This window comes from Gopherus flavomarginatus, chromosome 1, assembly GCF_025201925.1.
Source record: "Gopherus flavomarginatus isolate rGopFla2 chromosome 1, rGopFla2.mat.asm, whole genome shotgun sequence".
NCBI lineage: Eukaryota > Metazoa > Chordata > Testudines > Testudinidae > Gopherus > Gopherus flavomarginatus.
The window spans coordinates 203,564,666-203,584,665 of NC_066617.1; the positions used below are offsets into that span (position 1 = coordinate 203,564,666).

Genomic DNA, 20,000 nt, shown 5'->3' on the forward strand with positions numbered 1-20,000 from the left:
CAAGGAGAGTGTGGATAAGACACACAATGACAAGTGATTGCATCATGAGCCTCAGCTTTAGTTTTATTGACTGATATAAGGCTGCTATTCTGTCTCTAACCCACTTTGCTATTTCAATTACTATAGAAGACATAATGTAGTAGTTATGTACCCCTCTGACATCTCAGCAACACCCAGGATCTGCAGAGTGAGGTATGCACACAACATAAAAGTCTTAACTCCAGTTACATTTCTCACAAAAATGAGCGTTATGTATCACAGGACAGATTCTGCCACCTTTACTGATACTGACTATTACCTTTAGTGTGATGGAATACACCCCTGTATTCACACGCTACCCACTACTGGAATACTCTTTGTACAAAGTATGCCTTGTGAGATATCATTTGAAACTCATAATTTGATGGTCAGCATTGTCCTAATAAAATACGTGTAGTAACATTGAATGTGAAGTTATAAGATCCCGCTCTCTCTGTCCCTGCCCGCTGCATTTTCTACACCTGAGAAGACAATAGGAAACAGCTGTTGGACTCTGGGGGGAGGGAGGTTCTGACTGAAGAGTATGATCAGTAATTTTGCTGGAAGCATGTGGTGAGAAATTTGGCTTGAATCTAATATAGTTTGTTAAGTTAGGCACTAGTAAGATATTTATCTTTATTTTTCTTGTATCAGTTTCTGACTTTTATGCCTCAACATTAACAAGTCATTGGGACCAGATGGCATTCACCTAAGAGTTCCAAAAGAACTCAAATGTGAAGTTGCGGAACTATTAACTAAGATTTGTAATCTGTCCTTTAAATCGACCCAAAGACTGGAAGTTAGCTAATGTAACGCCAATATTTAAAAAGTGCTCTAGAGGTGATCCCGGCAATTACAGACTGGTAAGTCTAACGTCGGTACTGGGCAAATTAGTCGAAACAATAGTTAAAAATAAAATTGTCAGACATATAGAAAAACAAACTGTTGAGCAATAGTCAACATGGTTTCTGTAAAGGGAAATCGCGTCTTACTAATCTATTAGAGTTCTTTGAAGGGGTCAATAAACATGTGGACAAGGGGGATCTAGTGGACATAGTGTACTTAGATTTCCAGAAAGCCTTTGACAAGGTCCCTCACCAAAGGCTTTTACGTAAATTAAGCTGTCATGGGATAAAAGGGAAGGTCCTTTCATGGACTGAGAACTTGTTAAAAGACAGGGAACAAAGGGTAGGAATTAATGGTAAGTTCTCAGAATGGAGAGGGGTAACTAGTGGTGTTCCCCAAGGGTCAGTCCTAGGACCAATCCTTTTCAATTTATTCATAAATGATCTGGAGAAAGAGGTAAACAGTGAGGTGGCAAAGTTTGCAGATGATACTAAACTATTCAAGATAGTTAAGACCAAAGCAGATTGTGAAGAACTTCAAAAAGATCTCACAAGACTAAGTGATTGGGCAACAAAATGGCAAATGAAATTTAATGTGGATAAATGTAAAGTAATGCACATTGGAAAAAATAACTCCAACTATACATACAATATGATGGGGGCAAATTTAGCTACAACGAGTCAGGAAAAAGATCTTGGAGTCATCATGGATAGTTCTCTGAAGATGTCCACGCAGTGTGCAGAGGTGGTCAAAAAAGCAAACAGGATGTTAGGAATCATTAAAAAGGGGATAGAGAATAAGACTGAGAATATATTATTGCCCATATATAAATCCATAGTACGCCCACATCTCGAATACTGTGTACAGATGTGGACTCCTCACCTCAAAAAAGATATTCTAGCACTAGAAAAGGTTCAGAAAAGGGCAACTAAAATGATTAGGAGTTTGAAGAGGGTCCCATATGAGGAAAGATTAAAGAGGCTAGGACTGTTCAGCTAGGAAAAGAGGAGACTAAGGGGGGATATGATAGAGGCATATAAAATCATGAGTGATGTTGAGAAAGTGGATAAGGAAAAGTTATTTACTTATTCCCATAACACAAGAACTAGGAGTCACCAAATGAAACTAATAGGCAGCAGGTTTAAAACAAATAAAAGGACGTTCTTTTTCACGCAGCGCACAGTCAGCTTGTGGAACTCCTTACCTGAGGAGGTTGTGAAGGCTAGGACTATAACAATGTTTAAAAGGGAACTGGATAAATTCATGGTGGCTAAGTCCATAAATGGCTATTAGCCAGGATGGTAAAGAATGGTGTCCCTAGCCTCTGTTCATCAGAGGATGGAAATGGATGGCAGGACAGAGATCACTTGATCATTGCCTGTTAGGTTCACTTCCTGTGGGGCACGTGGCATTGGTTACTGTTGGTAGACAGATACTGAGCTAGATGGACCTTTGGTCTGACCTGGTACGGCCGTTCTTATGTACTCCGCGCTGATTAGGCCTCAACTGGAGTATTGTGTCGAGTTCTGGGAGCCTCATTTCAGGAAAGATATGGACAAATTGGAGAAAGTCCAGAGAAGAGCAACAAAAATGATTAAAGGTCTAGAAAACATGACCTATTAGGGAAGGTTGAAAAAAATATTGGGTTTGTTTAGTTTGGAGAAGAGAAGACTGAGAAGGGACATGATAACAGTTTTCAAGTATATAAAAGGTTGTTACAAGGAGCAAGGAAAACAATTATTCTCCTTAACCTCTGAGGATAGAACAAGAAGCAATGGGCTTAAATTGCAGCACGAGAAGTTTAGGTTGGACATTGGGAAAAACTTCCTAACTGTCAGAGTGGTTAAGCACTGGAATAAATTGCCCAGGGAGGTTGTGGAATCTCCATCACTGGAGGTTTTTAAGAGCAGGTTAGACAAACACCTGTCTAGATAAGGGTCTAGATAATAGTTAGTCCTGCCATGAGTGGCAGGGGACTGGACTAGATGACCTCTCAAGGTCCCTTCCAGTCCTATGATTCTATAAAGCCCATGACTGGGAGTGTGTTGGGGTCACCCTGCCATATCACCCTGCCATATAACCGAGGCAGGCTGCAGTTAAAGACATCTGGTAGCGACCTGCATGCTGGTATCTGGTTGTGACCAGTCCAGATTGGAGGCTACAACACAAGACATTTCAAGGCACCCCAGATTACAGGGTAGGGGTGACACAGCACACACTCCACTGGTCTGAATTGTACTCTAGTATGTCACACTGACTCCACAAGTAGACAATATGGGACACTACTCACAGAGGCTATACTCAATACACCTACCTTTAATATACACATGGCAAGGAGATTTGCTGAACTACTGAGAAGGAGATCTGAGAACGTCCATTTCTTATTCTTCTGTAGTGCATACCAGACCTCAGATAGTCAGGTGCAAAAAAGCTCCCAGACCCAGCAATTGAGTTGCATGTCATCCACATACCACTGCTTTGGTGAACCTAACATTTATTCCTTCTAACATTCATGGTGCACATCTAAATATGACTCTCCACAGAGAAGGCATTTTTGCCTCCGAGCTGTTAAGGGACCATGCTCGGGATTTTTACCACAAGATCATTTGCTTGAATCAGAGATGGAGAAAGAAAGCCTAACTGAAATGCAAAGGCCTATTAACCACGATCATCACCACTAATGCATTTTCACAGCCACAGACGAAGCCGCAAGTTAATCTCATAAATTGTTTCTTTTCCACTTAACATTCCACCTGCAACTGATTGCTCAGTGTACCACTTAGATGCTCTAGGCTCTGATAATATTGTCGCCAGCCTTATGATAGCTTTTTCCCCACTATGGAACAGCTTTAGTATACAATTTAGTTTATGGTAATATATATGCAACAGGATTAAGAATAGACTTGAAGAAAAACGTCGTTTCAAATAATCAAGATACAGATTTTAATGTTATTAATAATTGGAAAGTATTTGGATTATAATGAATATTTTACATACATATGTAAGATGAATTCCAGTTGAATGCTGATTTGTTTAATCCAAGAAATGAACGTAATTTTAATATATCAATATTTCACCTTCCTCTGGAATTCATCTTATAAGATTGTTTGCAATGCTGGCATGAGTGTGTACATGTTATGTAGAGTGTAGAGAGGGATGAAGCTATTAAGTCATTTAGTCCATCTTCTTGCGAGTGTAAGAAAACATTATCGTGTTTTGTCTGGTTTAGCTGTTTTTTGTTTTGTGTTGTTTGAAATATGGCTGTGGACTTCTGCTCTGTGTTCGTACAGCATCTAGCACAGTGGGGTCCTGGTTCATGACTGGGGCTGCTAGGTGTGGCCACAAAACAAGTAACAACAATAAAAAGGATTTACAGGCAGGATTTGCCATGTGTATTGTGATAGACCCAGGCCAGTTGGGAACAGCAGAGTAGTAGAAGGGAGATATACTGGCCACTGGATAAGCAGTTTTCTGTTCCCTGAGTGACCAGAGCAGGGGTGCGCCAGGCTAATGAGAACACCTGACTCCAATTAACCTGCTAAGAGTCAGGTGAGGCTGTTAACCAACTGACTCTAATTAAGCCCCCTCTGATGCTATAAAAGGGCTCACTCCAGTCAGGTCAGAGGGAGCCAAGGGAGAGGAAGTGCATGCATGGAACTGGGAGCAAGAGGTGTGCAAGAAGCTGAGAGTGAGTAGGCAGGGGCAGCTCCAGGTACCAGCACACCAAGCGCGTGCTTGGGGCGGCAAGCCACAGGGGGTGCTCTGCCGATTGCCGCGAGGGCGGCAGACAGGTTGCCTTCGGCGGCATGCCTGTGAAGGGTCCTCTGCTCCCGCGGCTTCATGCCGCCGAATCCATGGGACCGGGGACCTCCCACAGGCAAGCCGCTGAAGGCAGCCTGCCTGTCGTGCTTGGGGCGGCAAAATACCTAGAGCCACCCCTGTGAATAGGCATACTACTGGAGGACTGAGAGGTACAAGCGTTATCAGACATCAGGAGGAAAGTCCTGTGGTGAGGATACAGAAGGTGTTGGGAGGAGGACATGGAGAAATAGCCCAAGGAGTTGTAACTGTTGCGCAACTGTACCAGGAGGCACTCTAGACAGCTGCAGTCCACAGGGCCCTGGGCTGGAACCCAGACCAGAGGGTGGGCCCAGGTTCCCCCCAAACCTCCCAACTCCTGATCAAACATAGGAGGAATTGACCTGGACTGTGGCTTCTACCAGAGGGGAAGGTCTCTGGGCTGTTTCCTGACCCATAGGGTGAATCTGTGAGGTGAGCAAATCCACCAATAAGTGCAGGACCCAACAAGGTAGAGGAGGAACTTTGTCACAATATATGTATGCACACTGTGACGGGGTGCTGGGCAAAGGGTTGCAGATTCAGCCCTCTGTCACGCCCACTCCTCGTTAAGGGAACAAATTAGAGCAGGCTGGAGGTAACCTGGCCCTAATTGAAGAGTCGGAGACAGCTGCTACCTAACTAGCCTGGGGCTGCATAAAAGCCACAGGGGAAGGAAGCCAGGAGAGAGCAGGAGAAAAGGAAAAAGGCAGGGAATGGAAGCAGGGAGGTAGCTCTCCACTCCCTCCTGCCTGCAGATGGTAAAGGGTAATTTGTACATGGTGAAATGGTGGTGGGAACGAGCCTGAGAATAAAGTACATCAGTGGTTACTAAACACAGGGTCTCCAAGTGACTTTATCAGCCCAACAGGGGCAGGATCCAAGAGGGCCCTGCCATACCCTGCTATACTCTCACACTTTTATATACAACATACTTTTAGTCTTTTAAGAGCTCATGTTGTTAATTATATTTCACTAGTGATTGTATATAATTGCATTTATTTGCAAGCTGTGCATTTATTTGTTTTTAGTGAATCTGAAGTCAGCGGGCCAGATTATCAGCTGGCATAATCCAGCATTGCTCCATTGATGTAAACATTGATCAATTGGCAGCTATGCCAATTTACACTAGCTGTGAATCTGTATTTAAAAAGAACTCTTTATTGGATCTTGTCGCCTTTGGAAATTACAAGCATTGCAAGATACAAGGTACTTTACCAAAAATTCTAACACAATTGCCTCCACAGTAGCATGAGTGAATAGAGGGAGGTTTGCAAAGCAGCGTATATCCTGCATATCAAAACAATAAAGTATAATAACAGAAAAGATGCATTTAAGGGCCTGATTCTGCATTCCTCATGCAACTGAGTCTCCCACTGAATCAAATGTGTACCCAGGCAATGCAGAATTCTGGCCTTTCATGATGCTTTTTATGGCACGAAATCTTTTTCTAATCTTTATGTTTGTTAAAGTGTCTAATGATAGAAGCTTATTCTTTCCCCATATTATTTACATTTTTGATTTTTCATAATCTTCTCTTTTTCAAATGGTGCTCAGTTCTCAATAGTATCCTTACAGTGTAACTCACTAGAACAGTTTTATTTGACACTTCATTAGCTATTATTCAATTATTTTTTGGGCTGACACATGCAAGCAGCTGCAGTACTTTTCTATGTCAGTGGGCTGTGGCTACATTAGGACTTTTTTTTATCAAGCAGTGATAGGAAATTACTGGTCTCCACCAGCACAAAAAAGCTAGGGGAATTTTAAACAGGTCTGGATATCCAGAACCATGAGCCCAATGAGTAATTCATTCTGGAGATAGATTAATTTTTATTTAACCCTTCTCCCCCCGAATTTCTATCTTTATTGCTATAGAGAGAAAGGTTTTTGAGCCTTAAGAGTCAGGACAGAAGATGCTGCACAAGTTGTGGCCATTCCCTTTAGCTCTCCATGATCGAACACTCTCCCCCTTTCCAACTCCAACGCAAGAAAAAAAGACCCAATCCTCAACTGATGTAAATCAATACAGCTCCATTCACACCAGCCAAGGATTGGGGCCAGAGTTGCATTTCTGACGTTGGCTGTTTATGAAGCCAAAATCTGACCTTCTGAAGACACATTCAGTAGGGTATAGATGGCCCCCCAGCCATTTTGGATAAGAGCACAAAGAGTAGCAGAGATAACATTTTAAAATAATGGTACACTGTCTGGCTCAGTAAATTGTTAGTGGAATGAGAGAGAAGTTGTGAGATTCATGGTTCAAGCCCAGGTCAATAGAGAACAGCTATTTGGTAGTTTGTGTGAAACAGATGATGGTATCAGTTCATTTTCCACTGGACAAGATAGCCCCAAAATAGTCATTCCAGTGGGTAGCCGTAGCAGAACAGTCATAGACTGAACTGCTTTTTGACCTTCCAAGGCGGGGGTTGAGGCATACTGGTAGGGCAAGAACTTACATTGTTGCTGTCTATTCTAATAAATACAGGATTGTATCCTCCTAGACTGTCAATCAGGCACCTCAAAATACTAAATTGACTTCAAATATGCATAAATGAGGATACAATTTTGGCAGAGAGGTCACAGAAACAGCAACTTTGAATAAAATCAGTGAAATATTGGAAATGGCTGTGAAATCACAGTTGCTTAGGCCCCCAGGTTGAGCGGTATTGTGACTTGGTGCACAGGGTTGCAGTGCCACTCAGGTTGGGCCATCTGCATAGATGGATATGGAGGGGAGGACTAGCCAAACCTGAGTTGCACTAAGACCCTGTGTGCTAGATTACAACATCCAGAGTTGGGAGCCAGCCTGAGCCCCATGAGATAGGAGCCATCACTGCAGAGTGGACTTGCTTTCCAGCATCCCTCCTCCCTGCCCTGCCCTTATTTTTCAGCACCCCCACTATACTCCTGTGTATGCTACTGTACTAAAACCTATATTATTTGGTGACCTTTCTGTGACTTTTTGTTTTTTTTCCTGCACCCCTTCTGTGAAATTTATTAAAAATTTCCATGCAAAAATCGTAGCTTTAAAAACAAAAAATGACAAAAAAAAGGATTACTTTGTTTTGATTGGAAACCATCAATATTTCTTCAGGAAGCTTGTTTTTTAAAACACGTTTTTTCTTTATCTAGTTAGGTTGCTATAACAGCTTCAATCTACAATAGATCTCCTGTGGAGGTCACAGCGAATCATAATAGACAACACTGGACTCTTCCTCTCAAGTCTCCCACCCTCATCTGTCCATGATAAGATCTGTACATGAGAGAAAGATGAGGTATACTCCTCAGTGAGAGAGATGTGAAAATTATCCCCAGTTATTTGAGGAAGCAGGATTCTGAGACACATGATGTGAGAATATAGTGGGTAAGACTGACATAATGCTGCCTTCTTATCCTTTCATGTAATTGCCATAGAAAATGAAGAAATCCAACACGGATGACCAGTTTAGGTTTCCTAACTCGTGTACAATATTTTAAACAATCTTAACTATAAAATCTTACTGAGCCTGATTATCTGATCCATTAACCCCAAGTGTAACTCCACCGTGATTTAGTAGAGATCTTGTTTTACACCAGTGCAAGTCAGAGGAAAATTGAGCTATTTGAGTTTAGTTGTGTTAAAATAAAAAAATCTGCAAAGTTTCAATTGATTAGTTACAAATCAACTCTCAAATAACTATTAAAAGTATGGAACATTTATAAGCATGAACAAATCTGTATAGGGTAGCAAGACATAGTGAATTGTACACCGACTATCTTAATATTAGCCACTCCATAAGCTACATTTATTTAAAAGGGAATTTACCATATACTCCGGCAAATAGCTTAGCAAGTTTGGCTGGGGAGCATATCTGTTTACAGCCTTTCATTAGCAGATGTGGTGTATGATACCAGTGACACAATGGGTTATCTATAAATTGCCACGTTTATTTTGAGCACAATGCTTATGCTGTAATCTGTTTTTCCCTTCAGTACTTATGCAGGATTATGAAGTTATGCATTAAAAGTGCTTTAGCCCTGTTCTACGTTAGGCAATTTTCAAGCCTTTCTTAGCCAATGTGTATTTTGTTTGCATGGTTTTAAAATGGGAATTATAAATCTGAGAGTGCCAAGAGGAAGAATGATCACTGCTAAACTGAGCCTAAACATAACTGTGTCAAACAACTTTATCTACTCATGTGATTTAGCACTAAACAAAGCATTTCTCATGCAGTCCACTTAGGAATCCTATTTATTTACAGTGTATCAAAAGGGATGTTTTTTCAATCTACTAGACAACAAGAATTAAACCCATCACCTGAAAACTAAACCTAAAATACAGCAGATCTTTCCAACTTTTATCATTTTATTAAAGCTTAATATGTATGCAGTAGTTATATAGTGCATGGACACCAACAATTTATGGTGTTGCCTCCTAATCACTTCCCTCCCACCACCTCATAAATCACTTCTTAGACCATGGTGCTGGAGAAAGCACTCTCTAGAAGGACAACATGCCGCTGCTTTAGAAAGCAAAAAAATATTCTTCAGATGTTGCAAACTACTTGAGGCATAGGGTAAGTTTATCATTTGCACTCTGCCCTGAAAGAAACATTGGGATGGTGTCTCATTTTCTTGGCTGAATGCTATTTTTGAAAAAATGTACCAAACTTCACATTTTCTGTCATCATTTTTTGTCCTTCTCCTCAGTACATGCAAAAGAATGCTACTGGTGGGAAAAAAAGACTAGAATAGCAACTCTTACAGAATGAATTGGTATATGTCTTATAATTTTACAGCCATATGCCATGTATTATGTCTTAAAGCCCATATGGAAAATTAGCATTGTTGAACTCTGTTCAGGATGTACATGTTACCACCAAATGATTAAACAATACCTCCAAAACACTGTATAATGGAACAAGGAGCATACCCCTCTCTTGACAGAACAATAGTATATGTTCACTTCAGCACAGAATTTGGCCCCGAATCTCTGATTTAGAACCAATGAGATTAGGACTTTGAAAGGGTAGCATGGGGTGGAAATCAGTACAGAATGTATTCCCTTGTTTAGTTTAAATATAACCTTTATAATGTTAACAGTAAACACCTGAGAATCACTCTGTGCCAACTGGTTGAAACAGAAATCAATAGGAAGAAAGTGAAGGATTGTAGAATGGGAATTAAAAATAATAGATATGAAAATATTATTCGAGTATTCCTAACCCTTATTCTGGCCTCCTATCCTTGTTCAGTACGGTTTTGAGTAGAACAATAACTAGCCATATTAATAATCATACCAGGGTCATATTATGCAACTCAGGTCCCTTTTACATCACAATGCTGTATTGTATAGTTATGGATATAATTAGTGGAAAGGGACAGCTAAGAGCAGTGATAATACCAGGATGATGTAAAAGGAAACAAAATTTGCATGGTGTCAAATATATGAAAGACCGAATACGTTGTATTTTATTCTGGCAAATGATTCATTTGAAAAATACCATAAATAACATTCTCAGCCTATATAGAACTACAACAGAAATTGACCTAAGTGGAACCTACTGAACTGACCAATGTGTCATTCAAGTTATTTTGTCAAATCACATATTTTTCTTTAGCTTTGATATGAAACAAAACCTTTTTTATTTCACTAATATTTTTTGAAGGATTTAAAGATATAATATATGGGCCTAGAGTGACCAGATATCCCAATTTTACAGGGACAGTCCCAATTTTTGGTTTTTTTTCTTATATAGGCTCCTATTACCACTCACTCCCATCCCGATTTTTCACATTTGCTCTCTGGTCACTCTATATGGGCTAGACCTTCAGCTGGTGTAAATCAGCATAGCCAATCGGCATAGCTCCATAGATTTTAATATACATTTATTGACAATTCCCATTTACACGAGTTGCCCCTGTAGGATAACATTGCTTTTCTGAAGTAGCTAAAATGTCAAACAGCAAGTATAGCCTAATGCATCAGATTTTTTCAAAATTCTTTGTTTTCTTGGACTCCTGTGTAACTCTAAATATCTCTTGTAATTTTCTATAACACTAAAATCACTCTCATCTTAATAAACTTTGGAATATAACTTGAAAAAAAAAAAGTACAGCCTAATGAACTCAATCCTAGCCCTAAAGTCAGTGGCAAAATCCCCACTGACTTTGATGGAACCCAAATCCATAGTGTTATAACGAAAATTACCTTTAAATTTCTTCAAAGGAAACAATTCATTTTAAAAAATCTTACAACATATTTAACAGTCTAGTGAAAGCCAATGTATATACACTAATGTATTTTCATATTACTTTTAAGCTCTTTCCCATCAAATAGTTCCCATGTTTATACAGTAGTAGAGATCTCATGATAACACACCAACAAAAACTTTTGAATAGAAAGATAAAATAAACCTTTACCAAAGATACCAGTGGTTGCTCTGTTTTTCCTCATCAGGTACATGGCCCAGGATAGAGGAGATGATATGCCAAACTGTCCATGGTTCATGTTTAAATTTAATATGATAACCAAGAAGTAGCCAGACTCTGCAAAAGACCAGGAAAAACTAAACAAGACCAGAGTGGAGCTCTTCCTTTTCACTTCACTCTTTTTCTGCCCTAGAGATCATTATTTAACACAAGCAAATTGAAAAATGACATGCAGTCATGCTTAAATATGCTTTTTTTTCTTTTCACTAACCAAACTCACAAGAGACTTCACTTTTTTTTTTTTTTGCCTCAGGCACTTATAGACTTGAAATTTTCATTTAGCTACTCATACGATTTTTTCCCCCTTACCCAGTTAGAGTGGAAATGGATGAAAGTTTACAGTTTACAGGTTTGCTGCTGGAAATGAGGTTGGAACTGTTTGGTGGAATATTCTGTTGTTGTTTTTGCTGATAGATTTTCTTCAGGATATATCGATTACTAGTAGACAAAATAATAAATAATAATAACAATCATGATTTTAACATAGTGTTTTCATACTCAAAGTACTTCACAGTCATGAACACCATATAGTGGTACCATAATAGTACTTTTATTTACAAAGAGAAGATTATTTCAGGGACTATATTATGCAAGTTAGGGCCAAATAAACCTATTGGAGTCAGTGGGACAAGTAGTCGCATGAGTCAGGAGAGAAGGATTTGGCCATTACTTCATGCTGATAATTGTAAAACAGCACAAGGACAAATGGTAGCCAGTACCCGTGCAGCTTGCAACTGTACTGTTAAGTAACAGTTAAGGAGGTGAAGGCTTGTACCCCTAAGGCTGGGAGGTCTGCTGCCACCACTGATAAGAAACGTAGGGTAGTGGTGGTTGGAGACTCTCTGCTGAGGGGGACGGAGACACCCATCTGTCGCCCTGACCGTTCATCCCGGGAGGTATGCTGCCTGCCAGGGGCCCGTATCCGAGATGTTACAGAGGCATTGTCGAGGATTATCCGGCCTTCTGACTACTACCCCATGCTACTCATCCACATGGGCACAAATGATACTGCGAGGTGTGACACTGAGCAGATCAAGAGTGACTACAGGGCTCTGGGAGTATGGGTTAAGGAGTTTGGAGCGCAGGTGGTATTCTCTTTGATTCTTCCTGTTGAAGGTAGGGGTCCGGGCAGAGACAGATGCATCGTGGAGGTGAATGCCTGGCTGCGAAGATGGTGTTGCCAGGAGGGCTTTGGCTTCCTCGACCACGGGATGCTATTCGAAGAAGGACTGCTAGGAACAGATGGCGTTCACCTTTCGAAGAGGGGAAAGGCCTTATTTGCACACAGACTGGCTAACCTAGTAAGGAGGGCTTTAAACTAGGTTCGACGGGGACAGGTGAGCAAAGCCCACAGGTAAGTGAGGAACAAGACCTGGGAGATGGGTTGGAAACAGGAGGGAGCATGGGCTATAATGGCAGAGAGGAAGGAGGGTCAGGGCAAAGCTGGGAGGCAAGATCAAACCAGTATCTTAGATGCCTATATACAAATACAAGAAGTATGGGTAATAAGCAGGAAGAACTGGAAGTGCTAATAAATAAATACAACTATGACATTGTTGGCATTACTGAAACTTGGTGGGATAATACACACGACTGGAATGTTGGTGTGGATGGGTATAGTTTGCTCAGGAAGGATAGACAGGGGAAAAAGGGAGGAGGTGTTGCCTTATATATTAAAAATGTACACACTTGGACTGAGGTGGAGATGGACATAGGAGACGGAAGTGTGGAGAGTCTCTGGGTTAGGCTAAAAGGGGTAAAAAACACAGGTGATGTCGTGCTGGGAGTCTACTATAGGCCACCTAATCAGGTGGAAGAGGTGGATGAGGCTTTTTTCAAACAACTAACAAAATCATCCAAAGCCCAAGATTTGGTGGTGATGGGGGACTTCAACTATCCAGATATATGTTGGGAAAATAACACCGCGGGGCACAGACTATCCAATAAGTTCCTGGACTGCATTGCAGACACCTTTTTATTTCAGAAAGTTGAAAAAGCTACTAGGGGGGAAGCTGTTCTAGACTTGATTTTAACAAATAGGGAGGAACTTGTTGAGAATTTGAAAGTAGAAGGAAGCTTGGGTGAAAGTGATCATGAAATCACAGAATTTGCAATTCTAAGGAAGGGTAGAAGGGAGTACAGCAGAATAGAGACAATGGATTTCAGGAAGGCGGATTTTGGTAAGCTCAGAGAGCTGACAGGTAAGGTCCCATGGGAATTAAGACTGAGGGGAAAAACAACTGAGGAAAGTTGGCAGTTTTTCAAAGGGACACTATTAAGGGCCCAAAAGCAAGTTATTCCGATGGTTAGGAAAGATAGAAAATGTGGCAAAAGACCACCTTGGCTTACCCTTGAGATCTTGCGTGACCTACAAAATAAAAAGGCGTCATATAAAAAATGGAAACTAGGTCAGATCACGAAGGATGAATATAGGCAAATAACACAGGAATGCAGAGGCAAGATTAGAAAAGCAAAGGCACAAAATGAACTCAAACTAGCTATGGGAATAAAGGGAAACGAGAAGACTTTTTATCAATACATTAGAAGCAAGAGGAAGACCAAGGACAGGGTAGGCCCACTGCTCAATGAAGAGGGGGAAACAGTAACGGGAGACTTGGAAATGGCAGAGATGCTTAATGACTTCTTTGTTTCAGTCTTCACTGAGAAGTCTGAAGGAATGTCTAGTATAGTGAATGCTTACGGGAAGAGGGTAGGTTTAGAAGATAAAATAAAAAAAGAGCAAGTAAAAAATCACTTAGAAAAGTTAGATGCTTGCAAGTCACCAGGGCCTGATGAAATGCATCCTAGAATACTCAAGGAGTTAATAGAAGAGGTATCTGAGCCTCTAGCTATTATCTTTGGGAAATCATGGGAGACAGGGGAGATTCCAGAAGACTGGAAGGGGGCAAATATAGTGCCCATCTATAAAAAGGGAAATAAAAACAACCCAGGAAACTACAGACCAGTTAGTTTAACTTCTGTGCCAGGGAAGATAATGGAGCAGGTAATCAAAGAAATCATCTGCAAACACTTGGAAGGTGGTAAGGTGATAGGGAATAGCCAGCATGGATTTGTAAAGAACAAATCGTGTCAAACTAATCTCATAGCGTTCTTTGATAGGATAATGAGCCTTGTGGATAAGGGAGAAGCGGTGGATGTGATATACCTAGACTTTAGTAAGGCATTTGATACAGTCTCGCATGATATTCTTATAGATAATCTAGGAAAGTACAATTTAGATGGGGCTACTATAAGGTGGGTGCATAACTGGCTCAATAACCGTACTCAGAGAGTAGTTGTTAATGGCTCCCAATCCTGCTGGAAAGGTATAACAAGTGGGGTTCCGCAGGGGTCTGTTTTGGGACCGGTTCTGTTCAATATCTTCATCAACGATTTAGATGTTGGCATAGAAAGTATGCTTATTAAGTATGCGGACGATACCAAACTGGGAGGGATTGCAACTGCTTTGGAGGACAGGGTCAAAATTCAAAATGATCTGGACAAATTGGAGAAATGGTCTGAGGTAAACAGGATGAAGTTCAATAAAGATAAATGCAAAGTGCTCCACCTAGGAAGGAACAATCAGTTTCACACATACAGAATGGGAAGAGACTGTCTAGGAAGGAGTATGGCAGAAAGAGATCTAGGGGTCATAGTAGACCACAAGCTTAATATGAGTCAACAGTGTGATACTGTTGCAAAAAAAGCAAATGTGATTCTGGGATGCATTAACAGGTGTGTTGTAAACAAGACACGAGAAGTCATTCTTCCGCTTTACTCTGCGCTGGTTAGGCCTCAACTGGAGTATTGTGTCCAGTTCTGGGCACCACATTTCAAGAAAGATGTGGAGAAATTGGAGAGGGTCCAGAGAAGAGCAACAAGAATGATTAAAGGTCTTGAGAACATGACCTATGAAGGAAGGCTGAAGGAATTGGGTTTGTTTAGTTTGGAAAAGAGAAAACTGAGAGGGGACATGATAGCCGTTTTCAGGTATCTAAAAGGGTGTCATCAGGAGGAGGGAGAAAACTTGTTCGCCTTAGCCCCAATGATAGAACAAGAAGCAATGGGCTTAAACTGCAGCAAGGGAGATTTAGGTTGGACATTAGGAAAAAGTTCCTAACTGTCAGGGTAGTTAAGCACTGGAATAGATTGCCTAGGGAAGTTGTGGAATCTCCATCTCTGGAGATATTTAAGAGTAGGTTAGATAAATGTCTATTAGGGATGGTCTAGACAGTATTTGGTCCTGCCATGAGGGCAGGGGACTGGACTCGATGACCTCTCGAGGTCCCTTCCAGTCCTAGAGTCTATGAGTCTATGAGTACTAACAGACAAAGTTATACACTTTACTACTCTAGAATGCGGAAGGATATTATCCTTCATAGGAGCATATGAATTAACATGATAGACTGAAAAAAATATTAAATCTGTTCTGTCACTATGAAATTCAGTGACTTCACAGAGAAGAGCATAAGTGCTCATGAAAATGTGTACTTGTGAATTTCTGAAAATGTTAAGCCAGATTCACCAGTACATTCCCCTTCTTTTGCAAGCCAGATCTAACACTGCTTTGTGTCACTGAAGTGGAGCAAGGAGGCAGAGCCTACCAGTGAATGTGGCCTGTTGACTTCACAATGTGAATTTATATTGCACTGTATTTAGGGTAAATCATTTTTTGAATGACACAGACACTATTAGCACAATGAGTGTGTAGTTCAGGGAAGCAGTCATGAACTCAGCAGCTCATATGGTGGTTGACATTTGATTTTTGACTTTTTTTAAAGAAAGGGAATTTTGACTAGAAAGCTAAACATATTCCCTATTTGTCTTCACTTAATCTTTTGTGCCTCATTTCTCCATTTGTAAAATGGGGAGACAATTATATACTGTGGTGACAAGGAGGATATAAGTATCTAGATAAGCAATGGTAAATTGCACCTGGAAAACGTCAGACAGGCTGAAAGGACATTGCTTTAAGGAGACAGTAAAACAGAACTTCATCAAGAGCAGGCCCTTACGGCCAGATCCAAAACCACTGAAATCAAAGCGAGGCTTTTAATTGACTTCAGTGGGCTTTGGATCACACCCTTAATGATAACCATACAGAAGCCCACCTTTGGACTGCACTGCTGACTGGGTAGCAGCCCACATTCTGCTATATAAACATTTCTAAGGACTTCTTTTTCTTTTTTAGGAAGTGTATATGATCATTTTATCATATCAGGATTTAGGGTATTTTATTTTTTTAATAGCATGGAGAAAGTAACTGCTCATGTATTGAATTTTAAGTTTCAAAATATTGGCTCAATCCTTGCCGTCATTCAGAATGTGGTGCCTTACTGAAGTCTATTGGTGGGTATGTGTGTATGGATTGAGGCAAGCATTAGGCCCTTAGATTTATTATGGATTTGTCACTTACCAAAATTCATATTTAAAGTCGAAGCCACTGTTGAGTTTTTATATATGATATAAAATAAAAATGCTTCTTTGCAGCTGTAATTTGATGTAAAATTTCGACTAACAGATTTTATGACCAATGCCCTGATCCAACAAACACCTACATTTAAATTAAGTATAGTTTTTTAAACTCTTGTTACATATCAGGAATAGCACCATAGCTTCCACAAAAGATGCAACAATTTTTAAATTTATGGCTGGCTAAACCTGATATACAGATTTGTGTAGCAGCTGTTTGTCTTTTCATCTCATACTGACCAGAAAAACAAGAAGCATTATTATTTTTCTTCTTTATTTTAACAGTCTTTCTTAGGTAGCAGGAAACAGATCTTTACAAGCAGTGCACCTAATTTCCCCAGGAAAAAAAATGGAGAAGGGGAAAAAAATGACACAAAATTCTACAGCACAACCTTTACCATCCTAGTCACTGTTGCACAAGCTTGTGTTGTAACATTATTCAACTGTAACAGAAGGACTGGGAGGGACCTCAAGCAAATGTTTCATCAACTGCACAGCAAGATGTTTCCTGGGTTTTGCAGACAGTGGTTCAGTGAAGGTACAATAATCTCTGTTGCTGACCAGATAAAGCACCCCTGCCAGCCACTATCTTCAAATGCTAACAATATGGATAAGATTCTTTCTTTCCATGCCATTGGCTCCGAGCTTTCGCAATTTACAGATCTTTATTACTAGACTCCTTCATTCATGTTTATCAGACAGTTTTCATCTTCCTTTTCCTAATGTTTGTTACCTCTCTATCAGAGTTTGAGCATCTTGTGTACATTTACATGAAGATAAGAAATGCTGGGGCTGCATAATGGACACCTTTGTTGTCACCAGAATGCATAACCATCTAGGGAAAATGGAGTTCAGATTGTTAATGGAGTTGGGTTTTTTTTGTTTTTAAATTTGTCATTGTTATATAATGTTTTTGGTTGAGCCTGGTGATATAGTAAACTGAGTAGGATTTGAAAGACTTTTACTTTGATTTCATTTTATTTTGTGGTTTCTGCTATATAGAGGAAGCTTCCAATTCTTGCAAGAGAAAATTTTCACCCCCCATTAAATGTGCTTTGGCAGTCTTATATATGAGAATGAGACCCCAATTGTATTCTTATTGCCTCAGACGTGCTCACAAGCCCATAGGCCCCATCTCAGATGTCGGCAACAGAAATGACATGGGCAGAAGAGAGGTGATAGTGGCATTCTTAATTCCTATACATTCACAGGGAAAATCTTTTTTATGCTAATTCTAGACCCAGTGCATATTTAAGTACAATAGGATAAGACAGTCGTTTCAATATTTGGGACCTAAGTTTCAAAGGTGCTGTGTATCTGCAACTCTCATTGACTTCAGCTGGAGATGAGAGTGCTCAGCACTTCTGAAAATCTGGCCTTTGATAATGTTTTCACTGAAGATGGTATCACAATAAGCAAGGGCAGAGCATGCAGTTTACAGCTAATCCACAATGGTTTTCACAAATTATTTCCTAAAGCAAAAATATACATGCCAGGTTAAAATAAGAGGGAGTAACAGAGAACAAGACTGTCCTATCTTGTGGTGCTCCATTTGTATGCATACGAAAAGCAAGTACTAAATAGTGGTGGATTCAGGTTTCCAATCTGACGATGACATTAGCAATATATCTTCAAAGTTTTGATCTTAAAAATCAGTCAGTTAACAAAAACTGGTATTTTCCAAAGTCACACAGTATTTTAAGCGTCGTCTTAGACGTCTGTTCTCAAAGTTCAGAGTCACCCTAAATCTATTTATTTACTTGTAACGTTGATGTTTAATCAAAAATGTTATTGGGTTCTATATAAGAGTAACTGCATGAAATTCTATGGCCTGTGTCACCTAGGAGGTCAGAGTGAGGCCTTAATCATCTCTTCCAGCCTTAAAATCTATCTTAAAAAAATTCCAGAAAGATTATCCAAGATGGTATTGAGAACCTTACTTTCTGGTAAAAAGTATTTTTAGATTTCTCTGAACTGAGCTAAGTGAATTACATATTTTAAAATATAATTCCAACAAAAAGACAGGCAGGTAAGAATAAAACAGGATGTACTACATGTCCTGTTTTCAATGTACAGCACCATCTTTAACTGGCTTTGAACCACTGAATCCTTTCTGCAGAGTGTTCAGCAACTCTCCATTGAAGCAGGTTATTTTTCTATATACTAGATGTCTCATGCATTCTCTGTTGATTCTGACAGGATTGGTAAAGTGCAGTCGAGGGTGGGATTCCCTAACAAATACATAGAGCTACTGTGTAAAATCCTAAAGACAATGACTTTTTTGTTGAGATGTTTGCACAGGCTTCCACTGTGCAGAAACTGGGCACACTCTTCTAAGAGGCCACGCCTTGAGAGACAGTTTGAAGTTGCAGATGTTTCATTTTATTTATTTTTTGGCATCTTACTAAATATTTAAAAGTTATCAAAAGCTAATATTTTGGCAGGCTCTTTTTTTCCCCATTAATGCGTCCTTCAAAAATGGTCTAAGCCGTAAACTTGTTACTTGCAGAAAAATACCAGTATTTCAGATCTGCACTAACACATTTATTGTGTTTCCTGTGAAGAACAGTCTGGAACGATGTGCCTGAATAGTCCAAAATGCTGAAGTTTAAGTATGAAATAGCATCATTTAAGCTATATCATGAAAGGCAGCTTCACGTGTAGAATCTACTTTTTTTTTTTTTTTTTTTTTTACTTCTCATTCTTGCCTTCATGGCTTCTGCTGACCATTACTGCAGATTTGCCCAGAAGCAGGAAAATATTGCTTCAAGTGCAAATATCGGCCAGGAGGGGGAGCTCCTTAATGATCAGCCAGGCCAGAAATCCCCAAATCAGCTAGCTGTATCCACTGCCAAGTGACAACTTACTGTTCGTCTCAGAGCATCTGGCCAACCTCTACATCTCTTCTTTGATGTCTGCAGAGACAGAGCTCTACACTGACAAGTAGTTTCCATCTATCCTCAGCTAACAACTATTACCATGAGAGAACTGCTGTGCAGTAATATACAAGTGGTAAGCACACATGTAAACACACACACACACACTTTTTTCAAGCCAAGCTTAAATTCAGTACACAAGATTTTCTGCTTATATCAAACAAACTTAACCTGTAATCGCTGAGGTACCAAAAGACTGAGATAGGGTTAAAGTCTGCTGGCACAACTCCAATGATTTTACTGGAGTGATGCCAGCAGAGAACTTGGCCCATAGAGTCAGAACTGTCACCTGAACTGATTTAAAATAAAGGTAGCACTGATGTGCCTAAAGAAACCTCAACATGGTCAAATGTGGAGGCTGCAACTTTATTATCCTCTAATATCAAACCAGGGCAAATCACCCAGCAGGCTTGTTCT

General features: G+C 40.1%; 1 protein-coding gene across 7 annotated transcripts in view; it reads right to left on the bottom strand.

Moving 5' to 3' along the window:
- The window catches only part of RUNX1 (RUNX family transcription factor 1), a 219,772-nt gene that overhangs the window by 96,265 nt on the left and 103,507 nt on the right, over positions 1-20,000 (bottom strand). The window contains exon 1 of one of the 7 annotated variants that reach the window (XM_050929360.1): positions 11,107-11,187. The exons of the other annotated variants lie outside the window; for them this stretch is intronic. Within the exon in view, the coding sequence (XP_050785317.1) occupies positions 11,107-11,149 (43 nt within the window). The 5' untranslated portion in view covers positions 11,150-11,187. Of the gene's footprint in view, positions 1-11,106; positions 11,188-20,000 lie in introns of those variants that run through there. 7 annotated transcript variants of the gene reach the window in all.